At 41.4% G+C, this 22,769-nt stretch overlaps 1 protein-coding gene across 1 annotated transcript in view; it reads right to left on the reverse strand.

Moving 5' to 3' along the window:
* Positions 1-22,769, reverse strand: part of LOC122112809 (mitochondrial intermediate peptidase) — a 110,048-nt gene that overhangs the window by 68,871 nt on the left and 18,408 nt on the right. The window contains exons 6-14 of the mRNA XM_042685758.1: positions 21,122-21,304; positions 20,259-20,415; positions 16,479-16,527; positions 15,481-15,541; positions 12,379-12,431; positions 8,446-8,599; positions 6,060-6,137; positions 3,257-3,461; positions 1,744-1,853 (exon numbers count right to left, since the gene is read on the reverse strand). Coding sequence (XP_042541692.1) covers positions 1,744-1,853; positions 3,257-3,461; positions 6,060-6,137; positions 8,446-8,599; positions 12,379-12,431; positions 15,481-15,541; positions 16,479-16,527; positions 20,259-20,415; positions 21,122-21,304 — 1,050 coding nt within the window. The remainder of the gene's footprint in view (positions 1-1,743; positions 1,854-3,256; positions 3,462-6,059; positions 6,138-8,445; positions 8,600-12,378; positions 12,432-15,480; positions 15,542-16,478; positions 16,528-20,258; positions 20,416-21,121; positions 21,305-22,769) is intronic.

A 22,769-nucleotide genomic window follows, 5' to 3' on the forward strand; every position in this document is an offset into this window, starting at 1 on the left:
ATTTCTTTTAATTTTTGACGATTGGGGTCTTTTCTTGTTGCTGTTTTTTTGTTTGTTTTTTGATGGCAAGAGTCTAAGGTCTAGAGATCCAATATGAATTATCTATAACAGAGAAGAATACCAGGGGCAGGGCAAATACCAAACATTAATACAATATAGCAAAGAAGAGATTCTCAGAGAAGGAGAAGAATACCTTCCTTTTCAATGTGCACATGAATGTACACAACATAATATCAATTTTAAAAATCTTTAAAGTTACAGTATATCAAATAAATCTAAACCTTGAAATTAAGAGATTTTTCATACTTAGCATCATATAGGTAATAAAGATGCAAAAAGCCAGGCACCAGTGGCTCAGGTCTGTAACTACTCAGGAGGCTAAGATCTGAGGATCATGGTTCAAAGCCAGCCCAGGCAGGAAAGTCCGTAAGATTCCAATTAACCATCAAAAAAGCTAGAAGTGGGGCTGGGAAGGTGGCTGAGTGGTAGAGTTCATGCCTTGCGAGCATGAAGCCCTGGGTTTGAATCCTCAGCACCACATACGCAGAAAAAGCCAGAAGTGGTGCTGTAGTAGAGTGCTAGCCCTGAGCTGAAGAGCTGAGGGACAGCACCCAGGCCCAGAGTTCAGGCCCCACAACCAAAAAAAAAAAAAAAAAAAAAATGCTAGAAGTGGACTTATGGCTCACTAACCTTGAGCAAAAAATCTCAGAGATAGTGCTCAGATTCTGAGTTTATGCCCCAGAATTGGCACAAACAAAAAGAAAAAAATGTTAAGAACACTAGGAGAATAAAACACAACATAAAAATCTAGACCAAGAGAAGAAATGTGCAGAAGGAAAAGCTATTTCATAAAGAGCACGGATGTCTGCCTTAATGTAGAACTTGTTTCATCATCTGAAAAACTGCAGGATACAATGCTTTCCTGGCAGGCAAGGACAACCAGTGGGTACACTACTCAACATGTAAGGGGAAGCTAACTTTCTGTGATGACTCCATGCAGAATTATGATTCTATAGCTCAGGGAGAAGAGGAAGGGAATCATGAGGAGAAAACAATAAAAATGAAAAAAAGCACCCAAGTAAAAAAGCCAATCACTGCAACTCAAAGGACAAGACAACAATGAATGAGTAGCACTTATCTTTCTGTGCACAGCTGAAGACTGAACTCAGAGTCTTGCACTTGTAGGCTGTAGGCAAGTGCTTCTTTTAAAAAATAATGTTTCTTTTTTAAACAAAATTTTATTATTTGTTGTTTGTTTATGTGGCACTAAGGAATCGAGGGCCTCATGCACAATAGGCAAGCTCTAAGCCACATTCCCAACCCATTATACTTTGTCAGTTTTTGTCAGGGTGCTGTTCTTGGGATCTTTTACTCAAGACTAATGCTCTATCACTTCCAACCACAGCTCTACTTCCTTTGTCCAGAATCCTAGGCCCAGAAGTATTCAGATTGTGGATGTTTTTTTGCAAATCTTGAGATATTTGCATATATATAAAGATTCCGAACCAAAGTCTAACCAGGGAATTCAGCTCTATTTCACAGACACCGTATTTTACACACCTAAAATATTGGAGGTGATTTTTTTATATGGTATTTTTAGTGTATTTGTGTTTTGACAATGACCCCAAGCACCACAAGGTCAGGTATGGAATCTTCCATTTGTGACATCATGCCAGCTTTCTGAAGCACATAGGGTTTGGATTTTTGGATTAGAGATGCTCAACCCATGTTCAAGGCTCCTACCTGTCCAGTCTGATAATGTCTGGCAAACTGGTTGACTACTCGGTAATCATTTGAAAAGTACTCCATCAGAATGGATGGGACCTCGGCAAAATCAGTCGGGCATCTGGTCCCTAAAATGGGGAGAAAAGAGAAAGCGGTGTATATTAAATAAACACAATTATCTTATTTAAAAATTTTCTTACTTAAAACTCCCATTTGGATTTCTGATGAACTATAACAAGCTTCTCAATCAAGATTTTACATCTATAAAATTATTGTACATATTTGCAGAAAAGTTTATTATAATCCTATACGTTTTCCAATATATTGAAAGTAAAAACAGAATTATTTGCTCAGCTGCTAAAACACATTGTAAAGGTAGCTTTGCAATGGCCTCCACCCTCTGCAAACAAGCCTGGCTTTGCTGCACTGGCTATACCTGAAATACAAACGAAAACACTTGGAACTCACATGCATTTGTTCCTAAGTCTTTAAACCCCACCTCCACGTTCTTTTGTTTTAAACATATTTTGTTTTTTATCTATTTATTGCTTTGTAACACAAACCTTCAGTGATTTTTAAATTCAAAATTCCTGAAAGCAACAAATGCAGTAAGAACTCTTCCTAACATTTTATGACTGTGTTTGGCCCATGTAGTCTTTCCAATGTCTTCTCCTTGTTCAAATACTATGTAAAGTGAGTTCATAACTCGCGAATGCCAACTGCTTACCACATGGTTAAATGCTGACCACTTATGGCAGTGAGCTTAAGACCTAGAGATAAGGCAGCTAAGATTAATCTAGAATATCATCGATTGTGGTAACCTTCAATATAAAAAAACAAAATTCAGCAGATTTATAACTTTATACAGTAGGCAACATAAGGAAAAAAAGGTATTTTATACTTTTTGAACATGCTTGTTTTTTTAAATGAAGATGGTTTAGAAGAAAGCAGCACTAATTCACTATGTGCTAGGGACAAAGGGGAAGTCCATTTATCCTCACGGAAAGCCACAAATATAAACTCTATGTTAAACTCTAGCAAATATATTAAGTATAAACTCCAAGACAGACATAGAGACTTTTATTCCTTGGCAAAATGCTTAGCAAGGATAGAAAACAGCATGAGGATCAGGAAATAGAACATTACCAAGACAATCTGAGGTAAAAAATGACAACGCATTATTAAATGATCAAATTTTACAAGTTACAAGCTTTTTCCAGTTTAAACATAATATTAATTTTTTTTTTGAGTGTGTGCTGGTCCTGGGGCTTCAAGTCAAGACCTGGGTGTTGGCCCTGAACTTATTCACTCAAGGTTAGTGCTGTACCACTTGAGCTACTACTGCTCCACTTCTGGCTTTTTGGTAGTTATTTGGGAATGAGTCTCAGAGTTTCCTGCCCATGCTGGCTTCAAAGCACAATCTTCAGATTTCAGCCTCCTGAGTTGCTAGGATTACAGGCATGAGCCACCGTGCCCAGTAATATTATTTTTTAAAGGATTCTATTAAGTCAGGATCCTCCTCCTGGCTTACCAGTGACATGCTGGTACCGAGTGCGCCCCAACATCGAATGCATGGCATGTCCCATTTCATGGAAAAGATTTTCCATCATTCCTGGGGTCAATAAAGTGGGTGAATTCCTTGAGGAGCGGGGAAGATTGAGCATGAGAACCACGACTGGAAGTTGATAGTCTCCATCTTCCTTTAATCTGCCTCCTCGAATTGTAAAATGGCAATCCTTTGAAAATCAGGAAAGAGACAGATCAAAGTATTACATACTCCAAACAGTAACAAGATCTTCCTGGAAGCGTGGCTCAAGTAGTATAGTACCTGCCTAGCCAACACAACTTCAAAAGCTAGTACCACCTCCAAGCAAAGAAAGTGAGAGTAACAAAGTCCTGATGAATATAAAACTGTAGTGAAATGTGAGGTCAAGTTTTAAACCTGTACTATTTTTATACTACATACATAGTTATAGACACCCTCTCAGCAATTTTTATTTTGTTAGCTTCCATTTCTAAAATACCAAGAATAAATTGAGCTTGAATTTCATTCACTCATTAAGTTGAGAAAACATGCCCTGAAATGTTGCTATGCCAGATAAAGTTGCCTGCAAAGTAACCACAGAAAGTGGCAAGAGAAGCTGCAGGGGAAGGGATTCCAAGATTCATCCTGAGGGTCAGGCAATCAGCTAGAGGCTTTGCTGTGTCTGCTGTATAACTTGTTTTCCTCAATTACAAAAACTCTGCAACAGACACTACAACTGAGCTTCATAAGCACTCTACTGAAACTACTCACAACAAGCAGAGCAGGCAGGCATCTCACTCTCCAGGTAAGAAAACTAAAACTAGACTTGCAAATGTTAAGTGTCATGTTCAAGGACACCCAGCTGGTATGGATGTGAAGGTAGCTCTGCCCTAACTCAGGCAGAAGAATGACCTTGAGACTTAGAGCCCAATGACCTGCATTCTGGTCCCTCATTGACACATTTGTCTTTTCTTTTGGTGGTACTAGAGCTAGAACTCAAGAGCCCTGCACTTACTAGACAGGTCTTTACTACTTGAGCCATACACTCCCATCAGTCCATTTTTGTTTTTCAGATAGAGTCTCATGCTTTTGTCAAGACCACCTCAGACACCAATCCTTCTATCTCTGTTTCCCACATAGTTGGGATTACAGATAGCCCTGTAACTTTAAACTAGGCTCATTGTTGAGCATGAATGGGGTTGAGAGCTGGGGCTCTAGACAGAATATTTGGGTTCAGAGCCCAGCACGTCTGCCTGTGTACTTCTGGACAAGTCCCTAAGTTTCCTGGCCTTAGTGTCACTCAATACTGAAGCCTAGTGCAAAAGGCTGAGGTGAACATTACAAACTATAAATCTATAAAGGGCTCTATGCTCTGGCTGGTGAAAATAAGGATTTGTAAAACAGCTACCATTATGATTGCTATTAACATGTTCCAGACAATGTAATAGATACAGGAGTAACTTTGTCCATGTTTTTGCATTCTAGACTATTTTCAAACTTGTAACTATCATTAGTTCCACTTAAATAATATGGGATTGCTTACTTCACTTAAAATATTTTTTCCAAGTCTTTCCATTTCCTAACAAATGGGGCAATGTCATTCTTTCTGATGGAGGCATAGAATCCCACTGTGTATATATACCACATTTTCTTGATCCATTTGTCTACTTAGGGGCATCTGGGTTGGTTCCATGTATTAGCTATGGTAAATAATGCTGCAATGAACATAGTTGTGCTGTAGCTTTAGTATGGTCTTATTTGTGATCATTCGGGGAAATGCCCAAAAGTGGGCATTTACTGCTGGGTCATAGGGGAGCTCTATGTGGAATCTTTTGAGGAACCTCCATATTGCTTCCCAAAGTGGTTGAACAAGTTTACACTCCCACCAACAATGCAGTAGGGTTCCCTTCTGGCCACATCCTCTCCAGCATCTGTTGTTATTAATTCTTGATTATAGCCATTTTAACTGGGGTGAGATGGTATCTCAATGTTGTTTTGATTTGCATTTCTTTTATGACTAGAGAGGTTGAACATTTCTTCATGTGTATATTGCCCATTCTTATTTCCTCTTCAGAGAAGTTTCTCTTTAAGTTTTTAGCCCACTTATTTATTGGGCAATTGTTTCTTTGAGGATTTGTTGTTGGGGGATTTAATTTTGAGTTCCAGATACATTTTAGATATGAGACCCTTGTCCGTTGCCCAAAGAAACACAGGTCCCATGGTTTCTCTTATTTGCAATAACTACTAGATGTCTGAGACAAGCAGAAAAGGTCAGATAAGATGATGTTAAGAGAAATGAACCCCAATATAAGGACACAAGTGGTTTTTTCTTTCTTGCTATTGTTTCTAACATATTTATAAGGTGATTTTTTTTTTGTTGTTGTTGCTTTGTATGTCCCTCCCCCATGGTATAACCCGTTTTCACTGTATTTGATGTTGGTATAATTTGGGGAGGGGAAGGGAAAAAAGAAATTGTTTAAATAGGGATATAGGTTGACCCATTGCAACAATGAGATGTACAAGATGCTATATTGAAAAATGAACTTTATAATTTAGGTGTGGGGGGGGAGTGTAGTTGTGGAGATGGGAGGGAAGGGATGGTAGGGAAAAACAAAGGAGGAGGTAACAATGCTTGATAAGAAATGTACTCATTACCTTGCTCATGTAATTGTAACCCCTCTGTACAGTATTTACACAATAAAAAATTTATTAAAAATATGGAACTGTACAAATAATACATAAAGTTCACATTAGCATAAATCAACTGCTGACTACTTTAGACAAACCAGTTCATACAGAAAAAAATTACCTGGTGTGGCTTGTCTGCTCGCTGGAAAAAATCACAGTAAATGTACCCCAACAATCCTTCAGATTCATGAACGACAGCCTGGAAAACATATTTGAGTGGTGAATGAGATCATCAAAAACTGGAAACACAGCCAGGTGTTGGTGGTTCGCACCTATCATCCTACCTACTCAGGAGGCTGAGATCTGATGATCAGGGTTTGAATCCAGCCTGGGCAGAAAACTCTGTGAGATTCTTATCTCCAATAAACTTCTAAGAAAGAGCTGGAAGTGGTGCTGCAGTAGGGTACTAGCCTTGAGCAAAAGAAACTCAGGAACACACCTAGGCTCTTAGTTCAAGCCCTAGGACCAGCCCAAAAAAAAAAAAAAAACAACTGGAAACATAATGGGAACACATTCTCAACATAACACCTAAGTAAGACACTCACACAAATTCAGTCCTTAAGTGACTTTCTGTGTCACACTGACAATTAGTGTGAAATAGATTCTCTTCACCCTAGCCTCTTTCACCCCTTCTCTCAGGTACCACCTTCTGTCTGGTATTTATGTACACAGGAGAGGAAAGCCTCCAAGGTCCCTGTGTCCTAACTGCCCAAGCTCCACAATGTGCCCACAGCAATGACAGCTCTTCAAGACTCAAACAACCCAAGAGTTGGAAAGAAATACTGGCTGGACTGTTCAACAGCAAAACTGTTTTTTCCTTCACATGGTAGGAGATGATATATACCCCTGCAAATTATATTCCCTGATTCAAAAACATCACAATGCAGCTTTCTAATGTGGAAATCAGTAATATGATCCACTCTGTCTTTGGAAAGGAGGCTCAGCTTAGATGAGAGATGTAGTTGTGAGTCTTCTTCCTGCCCTGCGTTTCCTGAGCCTGGTGACTTAAATACAGAGAACCCCAATTTTTTTTAATGCACCAGCACTGGGGCTTGAACTCAGGGCCTGGGTGCTCTCCCTTAACTTTTATGCTCAAGGCTGGTGATCCATCACTTGAATGACACTTCCATTTTCAACCTTTCCTGGTTAATTGGAGATAAGAGTCTCTTAGATTTATCTGCCTGGGCTGGCTTTGAAACACAATCTTCAGATATCAGCTTCCCGGGTAGCTAGGATTACTGGCATGAGCCACCAGCACCTGGCTGAGAACCTCAATTTTGTGCTTTTACATTTCCAGCAAGTAGATATTCATTCACTCACTGATATGACAAACATGTACAAAGCACCTACTTGGTGTAGGACTTATTCAAGGCATGTTGGAGACAGCAGTGAGGAGAGCTGGCCAGTCCCACTGCCCAGGAACCCTCACACTGTGGGAAGGGTAAAGAGTTTTGTCACTTGGATTTTATCCTTTTAGTCTCATGTCCCTAGTTTTTCTTTCCATTGCATTTCTGCATTTGACTAACCCAACCATTTTAAATAGTGGACTGTTAGCAGATACCCACAGTGATGAGACATCTTCCATCATCCTATGCTTTGATCTCTCCTCAACTGGCCTCTGATAAAGGCAGGTAGGCATACTGCTCCACACAGAGAGGAAGTACAGGGTACTGTACATGTAAGAAGTAACTGAACACCATCACCCCACAAAGCCTCAGGGAAGAAAACCTCAAGATCTTCTGAGGCAAATTAAGATTATTCACACCCCAAATACAGAGGGCCAAAGCAGGAGGACAAGCTCCAGGCTTAAAGTCATTATCAGAGAAAGTAAATAAATCAGAACATAGGCTATATATTAATATCTGAGGCCAAGATTAGCCCTGTAAGCCAGAGAGGGGGTCATAAAGAAAAGGAAAGTAGCAATGGGTTTTAGAAGTAATACCCCTGGTATGACCTTCTACCAAGTTCTGAAGAAATCTGCCATGGAGAACCAACTCTGCTCAGGTAGAGTTAGTATCTATACCCAGGGATCTAAACCAGGAGAGACAGAGAGGGGGAGGGGGGATGGAGAAGGGAGGGAGAGAAAGCGAATCTGTGTGTGTGTGTGCGTGTGTGTGTGCGCGTGCGTGTGTGTGTGTGTGTGTGTGTGTGTGTGTATGTGTGTCCTGGAATGTGAACTCAGGACCTTGGGCGCTGTCCCTGAACATTTCTGCTCAAGGCTAGCATTCTACCACTTGAGCCACAGCTCCATTTCTGGCTTTTTAGTGGTTAACTGGAGATAAGAGCCTCATGGACCTTACTGCTTTGGCTGGCTTTGGACCTCCATCCTCAGATCTTAGCCTCCTAAACAGACAGAATTACAGGCATGAGCCACCAATGCCCATCAGAAGTATGATTTTTAATCAAGTGGGACACTTGGCCAGGGCAATACCAACTTCAAGAAACTACCACCACGGGCCCAGTGACCAAAGGAACATGGCAATGTGACATCAGATCAGGGTACTTACCAGCTTACGGACATCTTCACACCACACTTCTCCTTTCATAGGCTGCTCTGCATACAAGGAAATGCCCAACAATTTGTTAAACAAAATGTTAAGGCCCTCCATGCACGCTCCCAGGGAGAAAAATGGGCAATACAAACTGGGTTCAATATTGTACCTATGAGAAGGACAGAGATCAATAGCATTATTTCAGTGGCGAAGGCAAAGTCAGTTAACTTTGCATTTAACTTAGGATTAGAGTGGCTAAAAAGCAGGGATGTGAAGCCAGGTGTCAGGGGCACATGCCTATAATCCAAACTACTCAAGAGGCTGAGATGTAAGGACCGTGGTTTGAAGCCAGCCCAGGCAGGAAAGTCCATGAGACTCTTATCTCCAATTAAGACAATTATCTCCAAGAAGCTGGAAGTACAGCTAAGGCTCATGTGGCAAAACGCCAGCCTTGAGCAAAAAATTCAAGCAAGAGAGTGAGGCCCTGAACATGCACTAAAAGAAAAAAAGGATATAAAACATTAAGGCCCATAGTTGGCTGTCCACATCCAAAAATTAAACAATCTGGACAGAGAGTATTCTGGAAAAGGATCATGTCTGAACTGAGCACGTGCATTGGGTGCACATATGTGTTCTTTGCAAATGCTCCACCACTCCACATGAGGGACTCAAGCATTCCGGATTTGGGGGTCCACACAAGATCTATAGCCAGTCTCCAGAAGACATTGAGCGAGGACTGTGAGCCTCTTGTTTGAGGATGTTCACACTCCATTTTCTCTAGAAAGACTATGGAACTGCTGTTGCCACTAAAAGCAATAGTTACAGCAGTTAAGCTGGATGCAGCTGTCATTCAGGAGCCCTTCCCCACTTGAGGTTTACTCTCAAGTTAATCTCACCAGGCCTTCTGTGTACATTACCAGCACAAGATACACCTTTTACATAGACTTACATGAGAATGTGTGAACAGTTCCAGTTATAATAGTAAATTTTACTTTATGAAATGCGTTATATTCTTTAAAAAAAGGGCGAATTACACATAAATGTTAAAGTAGAATTCTGAGGCAAGCTAAGTAAATTTAAAGTTCTTTTCTTTTAATTTATTTTATTGTAAAAATGCTGTATAGAGGGGTTAGTTACATGAGTACGGTAATGAGAACATTTCTTGTGGAGCAGTTACCCCTTCCTTTGTTGTTCTCCTACTATCCCTTCCCTCCCCCACCTCCCTCACTCCTCCCCTACCCCAAGTTGTAAAGTTCTTAGCTGATGAAATGTTTACTGAAAAAAATTACTAGAATATAAGTAATCAGATTTTTTGTTGCTGTTGTTGTTGGTTGTGGAATTTGAACTCAGGGCACTGTCCTTGAGCCTCTTTGTGCTCAAGGCTAGCAATCTACCACTTGGGCCACACAGCCACTTCCAGGTTTTGAGTGGTTAACTGGAGATAAGAGTCTCATGGAGACTTTTCTGCCCAGACTGGCTTCGAACCACAAGCCTTACATCTCAGCCTTCTGAGTAGCTAGGACTACAAGCATGAGCCACCAGCACCAGGCACAATCAGATTTTTTTTTTTTCCGGTGCTGGTACTGGGGCTTATCTCAAGGCCTCAAGCTCTTGCTTGGGTTTTTTGCTCAAAGCTAATATTTAACCACTTAAGCAATACCTCCATTTCTGGCTTTTTGATGGTCAACTGGAAATAAGAGTCTCATAAACTTTTCTGCCCAGGCTGGCTTTGAATTATGATCTTCAGAGCTTAGCTTCTTTTTATTTATTCATTTTGTTGGCTGTGGGACTTGAACTCTGGGCTTGGGTGCTGTCCCTCAGCTCTTCAGCTCAAAACTATCGCTCTACCACTTGAACCACAGTACCATTTCCCATTTTCTGTTGGTTAACTGGAGATAAGAGTCTCACAAACTTTCTTGCCCGGGCTGGCTTTGAACCATGATCCTCAGATCTTAGCCTCCTGCGTAGCTAAGATTACAGGCATGAGCCACAGGCGCCCAGCGAGATCTCAGCTTCTTGAATAGCTAAGATCACAAGTCTGAGCCACTGGGGCCCAACTAACAATCAGCTTTTAATGTATACGTTTCACAGCTATGTATCTTCAAATTGAGGATTACCAGTTATAGACTGGTAATCTTAATTATCCTTCATCTAAAAGTAACTCTTTCGTGCCTTATGCATTCTGATATAAATCAAAATAGATTTAAAATTTGTAATTCATATATTAATTTCTGAGTCATTAAATCAGGCCAAAATTTATAACCAAAGCCAAAAGTAACAGCTCTAGAAAAATTGTAGATACTCTACTTTGCTACTTATATACAAAACATAGAATAACTAAACATATTGTTATTGCTCTACATAACAAAAACTGCATTCTATTACTATGTGAGTGACTGATTTTGCATGTAAATACAAATTTCACATCAATTGGGGATGGGTAACAGAAGCTCACAGATACAGCCTAGCTCTGATCCATTATCTTCCTAGAGTTGACAGCGTTGCTCACTGCTCCATCCCAGCAAGCTACATGGGTAGAAAGGGAGGACAGGCTTGATCTCAGCACAGCTCCTGTGAAGGATGCAGGAGAATCTGAAGCAGCCAACTTGCTCACAGACAGTGCTGGGGCATGCAGGGAGGAGGGACATGGCAGGGCACCATAGACGGTTGTGTTGAGAGGGAAGAAAGAAGTTATCATAAGAGAATGATGGAGTTATATACTGGTGCTCATGCTTGTAATCCTAGCTACTAAAATGCTGAGACCAGAGGATCAAAGTTCAAAGCCAGCCTGGGCAGAAAAGACTCTGAGATTCTTGTCTCTAATTAACGAGCAAAAATCCAGAAGTAGAGATATGGCTAAGTGAAAGAGCACCAGTCTTGAATGAAAAGCCAAGCAAGAGTGCACAGGTGCTAAGTTCAAGCCAAGTATCTGTACATACACACACACAGAATATTACTTTACCAAACCTGACTGAACCAGGGGAATGGGAAATGGAAATACTCAGAGCAAGCAAACTCCAGCCTTCCCAGCTCTCCACAAGGAGGAGGGAGGGACTAAGAAATGCTTATAAAGGCCGCAGTCCCAGGGTAGAGGCCACTAACAGACTGAGACCTGACCACTGTACTCAGAACATACATTTGCTTCCCCCACACCTATCCAAATTCTGAACAGCCACACAACCCAGGGAAAACAACTCAAACAGCCATAACCATAGCCATTAGGTCTAGCTAAGGACTCTCTCTCGGGAATTTAAAGCAACAAGGAGAAAAAACAAGGACACCAGAGGACAGTAAAGCCTCCAAAAGCACAGATATTGCAAAGAATGAACACATCTTCACCTCTAATCAGAAAAATACAAACTTCAAACTGAAGGTCCCTCTTGCCTAGTATACCAGGCATAATGGTACACACCTGTAATCCCAACACTCAGGAAGCAGTGTCAGGAGGACCATAGTTGAGGCCAATCTGAACTATACAGTGAGATGCTGACTCAAAAAAATTTCAAGATACAGTGCTATGGCTTGAATGTGCACAGTGTCTGCAAGGTCCCAGTGGTTACGACTTGGTTGTAGTATGGCACTACTGGAAGTGTATGGTCTAGCCACCTGAGCAAATGACATTATGGCACAGTTAATATTACTCTTCTTCCTTCCTTCCTCCATTCATTCATTCATTCATTCATTCATTTAGTGGCTGTCCTGGGACTTGAGCTCAGAGCTTGAACAGTGTCTGTAAGCTCTTTTGTTCAAGGCTAGCACTCTACCACTTTAAGCCACAGCTCGAATTCCAGCTCTTTTGGTGGTTAACTGGAGATAAGAGTCGCACAGATTTTCCTGCTGGCTTCAAAACAAAATCCTCAGCCTCCTGATTAGCTAGGATTACAGGTGTGAGCCACCAGCACCTGGCTTTCCTCCTCCTTTCTTCCAGCTAGTTCCTAAAAGACTTACCTCTCTGCACGAATCACACCACTGTAGTAGGGTGGGTCCCAAGGCATTAACTCCTACAATGGAATAATTGACTATTAAAAAGTTATTGACTTTTACATATTTTTATCAGTAAAATAAACAGCCAGCTTATAAAATGGAAACTCAACCAAGAGTGTGCCAGTACTGGGGCTTGAACCCAGAGCTTTTTGCTCTCACTTAGCTTTTCCACTCAAGGAAGACACTGTACTAGTTGGGCTATACTTCCACTTCTGCCATTTTGCTAGTTAATTAGATAAGAGTCTCTCAGATTTGTTCACTAGGCCTGGCTTCAAACCATGATCCTTAGATCTCAGCTTCAACAAATTTATAGAATGAAAACTGAATAAAAAAATAGAATAAAAATCAGAATAATTTTACAAAACAAAAACCTTAGGATTTCATAGCCGACAGAACATGATTTTTCTGTAATGAAAGGGTAGGGTTGTATAAGTAAGGCATAATTCAAGCTTTGGGGAAAACAACAAATGTCTTCCTAAATGTCGTTTACTACAACTGTAGTGAATTAGCCATGATGAAATTTTTGTGTGTGAAATATAACCTATATATTATAATAATGACTAAGATACATAAGGTCAGATTAGAGTTCTTTCTAACCTAAGCAAGAAGCCTAAAGCATATCCCTAAAATGAAAGCATTAATTCAAATTGTAATTAAAGTAGAATTAACTTGAATCTTGGCAAAGAAAATATGTTATAAAGAAATAGTATCAGGGAGCTGGGCATGTTGGTGCACACCTGTAATCCCAGCTATGCAAAAAGCAGGAACAGGAGAATCACAGTCTAAAAAGACCATACCCCTGCAAAAGCAAGACTCTACCTGGAAAATGAGGTAAAGTTAAAGGTCTGGGAACATTGCTCAAATGGTAGAGAAGTTGCCTAGTAAGTATAAGTACAAGGTATTGAGCTGAAGCCTAGTACCACTAAAAAGAAGTGTTAAAATTGTTTTGACTATTATAGAATACTGAAAGAAATGAAATGAAATGAAAGGTTGCACCAGGGGTCCAAGTGACAAAGGACTGGCTAAGGGCCTAGGCTGTGTGATTTCCATGCAAACTGTACAAGCTACGCGAGGATAGGGACCTTGCTGACATCAGTGTTCACCATGTCCTGGCATACACACAGCTCTGGTATATGCAGTCATTCATGACTCTGTATACCTCCCACTGCTGAAGGTGCTTGACTACTAGGCACAACCTCTGGCCCACGGTAAGAGCTCAGGAATCTCACCATTGTTAGTCTTCAAGATGGCAGCGCAGCATCACCCCTCAAGTAACCAAGTGCTCTTTGCCATGTCCTGTGATCATACATCTATCGTGAGATGTGTGGCAATGAAAAACACACATGGACTCACATCCTTTCTCCACAACCCTGGACCGTCTGCTGATGCCAGACAGAGAGCAGGATCCCAGGACAGCAACACAGGGCTTCAGGAGAAACACTGCCCTCTGACAGCATCACATCTAGGCTATGCTAAGGAAAACATGCCTCCAGGGAAGAGTGCTTTTTAAACTAGAGAAAAGACACGCAAAATTGTTTCCAAGCCTAACACAAGGGAGTAAGAAGCACCCAGAGGGGCATTTAAATCACAATAGAGGAAGAAAAGCCTACATGAAATTGTTTTTGGAGGGGTTTGTGCCATCCCTGGGGCTTGAACTCAGGGCCTAGGCACTGTCCCCAAGCTTTTTAGCTCAAGGATAGCACTCTACCATTTGAGCCACAGCTCTACTTCTGGCTTTTTGCCGGTTAATTGGAGATAAGAGTTTATAAGCTTTCCTGCTTGAGCTGGCTTTGAACAGTGATCCTCAGATCTGTGTCCTGAGTAGGTAGGATTATAGGTGTGAGCCACTGTACCTAAAGGAAGTTTTGACAGAGGAAGCAGTTGAGCTCAGTGAGAGAGGAGATCTCACCTGGATACAGTATTTCTGAAGGGGTGAAGGCTACCTAATATACAATGTTTATGTGGCTGGCGTATAAATACTAGTTACAAGTAAAGAATAAAAAAACAAAGGAAAGTGAGAAAAGGACAGGATGCTACAGGGACAGGAGTAAAAAGCAAGGAATACTGATCATTCGTTCATTTGTGCATTTATTCACTCCTAGTTCAAGTAAGCACGGAGTACCTACTCTATGCCTAACATGAGGCTGGGAATATTACTAAGAAGTGTAAGTCCAGGATGGTTATGAGGGCAGCAAGAAGGCAAGGCTAAAAAACCAGTGAGGTCTTTAGCTACTCGACTCATTGAGAGACAGGAGGATGGCAGTTTAGGCCAGATCAGGCAAAAATAGTGAGACTCTTATCTCAATAAGCTATGTGTCTTGGCAAACACCTGTAATTAATCCCAGCTTCTTAGGAGGCACAGGTATGAGAATCACTGTTTAAGGCTGGTCTGGGCAAAAACGTTAAGATCCTATGCAAAAAATAACATAAAAAAGGCTGGAGACATGCTTTCACTGAAGAGTGCTCACCTAGTAGGCATAATAAGGTCCAGAGTTCAAATCCCAGTACCACCAAAAATAAAGCCATTTCAATTCTTTTTTTTTGGGGGGGTGGGGGTGGGGTCCGTTCATGGGGCCTGAACTCTGGGTCTGGGCACTGTCCCTCAGCTCTTCAGCTCAAGGCTAGCGCTCTACCACTTGAGCCACAATGCCACTTCCGGCTTTTTTCTTTTTGCTTATGTGGTGCTGAGGAATCGAATCCAGGGCCTCATGCATGCAAGGCAAGCACTCTACGACTGAGCCACCTTCCCAGCCCCCAGCCATTTCAAATTAAGAAGCTGATTTGCACAGATTAGAAGCAGCCCTTACATAAATATGTATTATGTGAATGTACCTGTCTATACATAGACACCCATGTACATAACTAATCTCTAAAAATGTTACATTTCAAAACAGCATCAGACTCCAGCTCTTAAACTAGAGGCTTCAACACTTTTGATTCACCCAAAGCAAACTTCAGAAAGAAGACTCCATAGACCCACCATATCCTAAGTTCTACAAGCGAGAGACAATGATTTCAGGGGGTGGTGTGTTCACATTATAACAACATTCCAACATAGCTACTTACAGAATTTTGAGGATTAAGTTTCATTTTCATTTTTCTCATCATCTCAAAATCTTTTACAGTTCTGTAAGACAGGTTTATGGCTGTTAGGACATTTTTAGTAATTACATTATGAAAGAACTAACTTGTTTACATTTCTTTCCAATATATATCAACTTTAACTTGTATTGGGAAAGTAAACTCGTGATAATCCAAATTTCTCTAAGACACCAAGAGACAATGGTATATATATCAGCATCTAGCACTGAGATCTCCACCTTTTGTTTTGTTTTGTTTGGCCAGTACTGGGGTTTGAACTCATGGCCTGGTCCTTAACTTTTCGCTCAAAGTTAGCACTCTACCACTTGAGCTACAGCTCCACTTCTGCGGGTTAATTGGAGATAAGAGTCTCAGGGAGAGCCGGGCGCTGGTGGCTCACACCTGTAATCCTAGCTACTCAGGAGGCTGAGATCTGAGGATCATGGTTCAAAGCGAGCCAGGGCAGGAGAGACCGTGACACTCTTATCTCCAATAAACCACTAGAAAACCAGAAGTGGCGCTGTAGCTCAAGTGGTAGAGCGCTCGCCTTGAGCTGAAGAGCTGAGGGACAGCACCCAGGCCCAGAGTTCAAGCCCCACGACCGACTAAAAAAAAAAAAAAAAAAAAAAAGAGTCTCAGGGACTTTCCTAACCTAGCTAGCTTTGAACCTCAATCCTTAGATCTCAGCTGCCTGAATAGCTAGGATTAACAGGTATGAGCTACCAGTCCAGACAGTCTCCACTTTTAAAAGCACCACTAAGCTACATCTTGAAAGGACCAAACTTCAGAATAATTTGGCATTGTTACAATAAACTGCAAAGCACTCATTAGCAAGATTTCAAGTACTACTATTTGCTATACCTTAAAAGGATTCCACTAAAACTAACAAATTTTATTTTCCAATTGTTTTATAAATTGAATCTTTTTTTAAAAACTAAATAATGCATAACTAAAATGCTAAATAGGAATAGAATAAAACTAACCTTTCAGAAAGCTTGTCAGATAGTTTCTCAAGGAACTGCATGACAGTCTCTAAAAGGGAAATTCAAAGAAATGATCTTCAATTACATGAAATCAAATGTATTTATTAAAATTGCAATGTGATGATCATCACCACATACTACTAGTCTCCCTTAAAGTGATATTTTTCAGTTGCTAGCATATGCTAGGTATGTACAAAATATTTCTAGGTGATGATTATCTCTTCAGAAAAACAAATTACAAAGATATGGTAGTAACCCAAAGCTTAGATTATTCTTAAAATTAAAAGCATTAAAGGAGGCTAAGGAAAAAATATCCCAACATTTCTATATATTTTCCCAAGGGGTTGTGTAGGGTGTGTGTGTGTGTGTGTGTGTGTGTGTGTGTGTGTGTGTGTGTGTGTGTGTGTGTGTGTGTGTGTGTGTGTGTGTGTGTGTGTGTGTGTGTGTACTGGTACTTGAACTCAGGGTTGTTCACTCACTGAGCTTTTCACTTACTTAAGGCTGGTGATCTACCAGTTGGGCCATATCTCTACTTCTGGCTTTTTGCTGGTTAACTGGAGACAAGAGTCTCTCAGACTATCTGTCCAGAATGGCTTCAGACCTCAATTCTCAGCTCTCGGCCTCCTGAGTACTAGGATTACAGGCATGAGCCAATGACACCTGCCTAATTCTTTCCTACACTTTCAAGAGACAGCTAGTCTCTGGTTTGAATCTACAACTCAGTACAATTTAGAAATATGATTTACTGAAAATTTAATGGTAGAAAGTGATGCTTCCTTGAATAATTAGTTTTATCTTTTACATATAAAGGTAGAATCATGAGTTGAGAATCAAAACAAAAAAAAAATCCAAGCAAAATTAAAACTTGAAAATGCTAGGCTCTAACAGAACGTTCAGCATTTATCCAACACCTGAGCTCTTGGTATCAGAACTTACAGGCCTGTAAAGACAACAGGGTAGAATTGTCATGATACCCCATGAAGGGAATGCTTCCTGTGTATTGTTTTGTCCAGCACTGAGCCACTAATTCACTTGTACAGAGCTTTCATGTGTATTTCAGTATGCCACAAACATTGGTCTTATGCATTCCAGATGGCTTGAGCTTCTTGCCCTCTCTTTAAGTTATCTCCTTTCTGAAGGAAATATAAGGCTAAGGGAAGAAGGGAGGTTAGCTGAAACCACAAAGCCACAGGTCTCTTACCACTGCTGATATTAGCCAGTCCCACACAGGCAGCCTGAAGACAGCACCCCAAAGTGCTTTGGGAAATGCTGGCACAAACTGAGGAGGATAAAAACTGCTGCCATCCAACATGACATCTTACTTCAAGACAGCAGCAGCTGCCTCACAGAACTGCTTCCAAGTCTATCTGCATATATGTTTTCTATTTCTTGATAACCACATTTTTCTTTGGTTGGTTTGTTGGGGTTTTTGTCAGTACTGGGGTTTGAATTCAGGGACTAGGTGCTGTCTCTGAGCTTTTTTGCACAAGGCTGGCACTCCACCACTCCTGGCTTTTTCCCGGTTAAGTGCAGAGTCTCATGGACTTTCCTGCCCAGGCTAACTTTGAATGGTGATTGTCAGATCTTAGCCTCCTGAGAAGCTAGGATTACAGGCATGAATGAGCTACCAGCACCAGGCTGATAACCATGGTTCACATTCTCCTTTTTCTAGTCATTCATCCCACCTGTCAGTCTACCTGAAAAAGTCACTAAAAAAATGTAATATGAGGGGCTGGGAAGGTGGCTCAGTGGTAGAGCACTTGCCTTGCATGCCTGAGGCCCTGGGTTCGATTCCTCAGCACCACATAAGCAAAAAGAAAAAAGCCGGGAGTGGCGCTGTGGCTCAAGTGGTAGAGCGCTAGCCTTGAGCTGAAGAGCTGAGGGACAGCACCCAGGCCCAGAGTTCAGGCCCCACGACTGGACCCCCCCCCAAAAAAAAAATGTAATATGAAGCCTTACTTGCTGCATAGCCATTTTGGGGAAGTGTCCACTGTACCTCATTTACCCTCTTTCCTGTGGCCTCCTCTGGCGAAGACTCCAAATCCTTCACTGTGCACCTCAAATTCCACCCCTTTCTGCTTCAGCCCAAGAGCTATCTAACACCCCTCTAAAGTCCCATGGCACTATTTTATCTGAATATCCATCTTGCCAACCTATAGGCATATTTACCTTTACCTGGCAATGTGGGGCTCAAATCAAGGCCATTGGTTACAAGGACCTCAGCATAGCACAAGATAATGCAGCAAAAACATCAGAGAAGACATGGCCACTCCCCCTGAACAAATGCCTTCCAAAGCAGGACTCCTCCCTAAAAGGAGGGTTAGAGGGTGTGTGTGTGTGTGTGTGTGTGTGTGTGTGTGTGTGTGTGTGTGTGTAATGCTTCATGTGTGTGTGTGTGTGTGTGTGTAATGCTTCATGTGTGTGTGTGTGTGTGTGTGTGTGTGTAATGCTTCATTTAACCTTCACCTTACTAGAAACACTGATCTTTCATCCTCTCACTCCAATTCCAATCCCAGGGTTAGAGTGTGTGTGTGTGTGTGTGCGTGTGCGTGTGCGTGTGTGTATATAATGTGAAATGCTTGATTTAACCTTCACCTTACTAGAAACACTGATCTTTCATCCTCTCACTCCAATTCCAATCCCAAAACATCCTCTCACCCTATTTCCAACCAATTTGATTACCTTGGGCACAGCAACAAGGTGAGTTATGATGAAAATTATATAAACTAGCATCACTAAATTCAGGTGTGATTTATATTCGATATGTTCATGAAAGGAAACTGATCATTTGAAGACCAAATTGAAAGATGTCAAACGTCTTTATAAATGGGTCACTGAATGTAAATTAGTGTATACCTATAATCTCAACACCCCAGGGACTGAGACAGGAGGAGCACACATTGTAAGCAAGCCTGGGTTACATATCAAGTTCACAGCCAAGCTGGACTGTGAAATTGTCTTAAAAAAATAAAAACAAAAATAAGGCAAGAAAAAGAACTAAAAAGACTAAGACCCAAAGATTGCAGTTCAAAGCCAGACTGGGCAGGGAAAGTCCATGAGACTTTTATCTCCAATTAACCACCAAAAGCTAGAAGTAGAGGTGTGGCTCATGTAGAAGAGCACCAGCCTTAAGCAAAATAGCAAAAGGAGAGTGCCCTGGTTCTGAATTCAAGATCTAGTACTGGCACCAAAAAGGAAAGAAAAAAAGAAGGAAGAAACCTGGTGATGCTGTGACTCACACCTGTAATCCTGGCCACTGAGGAGGCTGAGGTCTGAGGATCATGGTTCAATGCCAGCCTGGGCAAGAAAGTCCATAAGACTATTGTCTCCAATAAACCCTTAAAAAAAGCCATAAGTGGTGCTGTGGCTCAAGTGATAGAATACTAGCCTTGAGCACAAAGAGGCTCAAGAACAGTGCCCTGGCCTTGAGTTAGGGCCAGCAAAAAAAAAGGGGGGGGGGGGGGAGAAGAAGAAGAATAGAAGGAGGAAGGAAGAAATAGAGAATGAGAGAGAGAGAAAGAGAGAGAGGGAGGGAGGGGGGAGAAGGAAAGGAGGGAGGAAAGAAGGGAGGGAGAGAGGAAGCCACTCATTTATAACTGTTTAAAATCAGAAATTTAGCACTAGAGATATAGCTTAGTAGTTCCTAAAACATTTGCCTAGCATGCATGATACCCTGGGGTTGATACCCAGCACTGCCAAAAAGAAAAAAAAACTTTAATAAAATAAGTAAACAGAAGCTAAGCTTTATAAAAACCCTATCTCATTCTTCAGCAAGCTTACCTGGAGTTTGAGCTATTGTTCCTTGAAGGGCCCTATGGGAAAATGTAGAATACCCCACAAGCTTTGCCAGAAGATTTCTGCTGATAAGCAACTGTTCTAAACATTTCAATTGGCTAGAACTGGGGTAAAGAAAAATTTTATAAGCAGCTTCTCGAACCTGTATTTAAAAAATGAACACAAAAGAGTTATAAAAGAATGTCATGACACAGTGTCCCAAGCAACAGTAACACAGGCTAGCTCTCACACTACATTTGCAGACAAGCATCACTTCCTGGTCCAGTAATGGCTCACATACAGGGTGGAGAAAACCACCAGTCACACCACAAGAGCATCCCTGGTGGGAGCCCCAGGGGACCAGTGCTTCGGTGTATTAAGTCTCAAAGGTCAGCCGTGGTGCTACATATGAGACAGGGATAATTAAATCCTTTTTCACTATTCAAAGCGTTTTGTAGAATCAATGACTGATCCTCCCCCCACCCCTGGGCAAGTTTTTCCTTCAGGGCTCAGTAATTCTAATAAGATTTGTATGTGTGTGTTGGGGCTTGAACTCAGGAACATTGTCTCTTAGCTTTTTCATTCAAGGATAGTGTTCTACCACATGAGCCACAGTTCCATTTCTGGCTTTGTGGTAAGTAAGTGGAGGTAAGAGTCAGATTTGTCTGCCTAAGCTGGCTTTGAACCATGAACCTCAGATCTCAGCCTCCTGAGTAATTAAGAATACAAGTGTGAGCCACTGGAGTCTAGCAACTTTTTAAGAATATTATCATGTTGTCAAGGAAGCCTGGGTTTAAACAGCAGTAACACACACTTGTTTTGTGCATTCGGTTGGGGGCTAGACAACAGAGAGAACACACAACACATACCAAGTCATCTGGGGCTTCTGCGTGCAGGCCATCTATTACCACATGGCGTCCATCACTGGCAAAGTTGTGGTGAATGTGCTCTGGTAAAAGATGTTTTTCTATCTTGTTGGGAAAGTTGGTTCCCATGAGGAATGTACTGCTCAAATCCAAGATTTTCACATTAAGGTCCACTGCTCTCCTACGCTGTATATGGGAGGGAAAAAGGTAAGTTACAGGCATCAGCAATATCAGAAATGAAGATATAACAATTCACTTCAGAATCTCTGCAGATAGGGCTGGGAAGGTGGCTCAGTGGTAGAGCACTTGCTTTGCATGCATGAGGCCCTGGGTTCAATTCCTCAGCACCACATAAGAAAAAAGCCGGAAGTGGCGCTTTGGCTCAAGTTGTAGAGTGCTAGCCTTGAGCTGAGAGCTGAGGGAAAGCGCCCAGGCCCAGAGTTCAGGCCCCACGACCGGACCCAAAAAAAAAAAAAAAGAATCTCTACAGATAGATAAATCAACATAGATTTTTGTTGACACTTAAGGTTTAATATTCTTATTTTAGTGGATATTTAAGATTCCAACAAAAGATTACCTTGATGATTTTGTAGTGCTTGTATGTCTTAAGATTTACACAACTTCTAGAGTTCTAGGATCTGTCCACATATGTAACTAATATTTGAAATTAGTGATATGAAAAAGTACAGAATCCTCTTCCATTCCCTGCTGCAAAGCTGTCATTAAGAGGGCTATAGCTGGGTGCTGGTGGCTCACACCTCTAATCCTAGATACTCAGAGGACTTGATCGCAGTTTGAAGGCAGCCTGGGCAGGGAGCCCATGAGACTCTTATGCACAGTTAACCAGCAAAAAGCCAGAAGTGGAAATGTGGCTCAAATGGTAAAGAGTTAGCTTTGAGCAAAAAACAAAAACAAAAAACAAGAGCTTGAGTTCAAGCCCCAAATACCAGTATAATAAAGAGAGAAGACAGGGAGAGAGAGAAAGGGGGAAAGAGAGAGAGCAATAAAATCCAGCAAGCTGGTTATAGCTGTTGAACAGCACTTATGAAGTATTTTTAATCTAAGAAAAAATTAAGTATTTGAAGGACAGATTAGACCAAAGGACAGAAGTGAGTAGTAGTCAGCTCTATATGAAGGAGCAGGGACCATCAATGGTTCTGATGTTTCACATACTGAGTTGCAAACAAGCTGTTAGAAGTAGCCCAGCCTTCAAGAGGATGAGTCAGGAAGAGTGGGAGTTTGAGGCCAACTTGGACTAGGTGAAACCCTGTCTCAAAAAAAAAAAGAGAAAGGGAGAGAGAGAGGATGTGGGTAGGAATAAACTGAATCCTCCTAGGGCGAAGCTCTGTCTTCTACTCTTATGTCCCCAGCACGTGGCACATGGGCCCCATGACCACCACATCCCCAGCCACTGAGAAGAACATGGATGGTGCACACCCACACACGTACCTATGAGTTTCCACTTCCAGTCACATCCTTATAACACAACCTCCTGGGAAAGGGTGTGTTGTTAAGGGAATCCACAAATATTGAAGATGAAACACAGAATCAAGTCCATATAATTAATCAGGTCTAACAGCACAGTGGGCATAACTTTGTATTGGAAAAAGGATGGGTTTCTGGAATGGGCTCCAGTTTGACCTCAGGTGAA

The sequence above is a fragment of the Dipodomys spectabilis genome, unplaced genomic scaffold (assembly GCF_019054845.1).
Source record: "Dipodomys spectabilis isolate Male_0828 unplaced genomic scaffold, ASM1905484v1 ptg000095l, whole genome shotgun sequence".
Lineage (NCBI taxonomy): Eukaryota > Metazoa > Chordata > Mammalia > Rodentia > Heteromyidae > Dipodomys > Dipodomys spectabilis.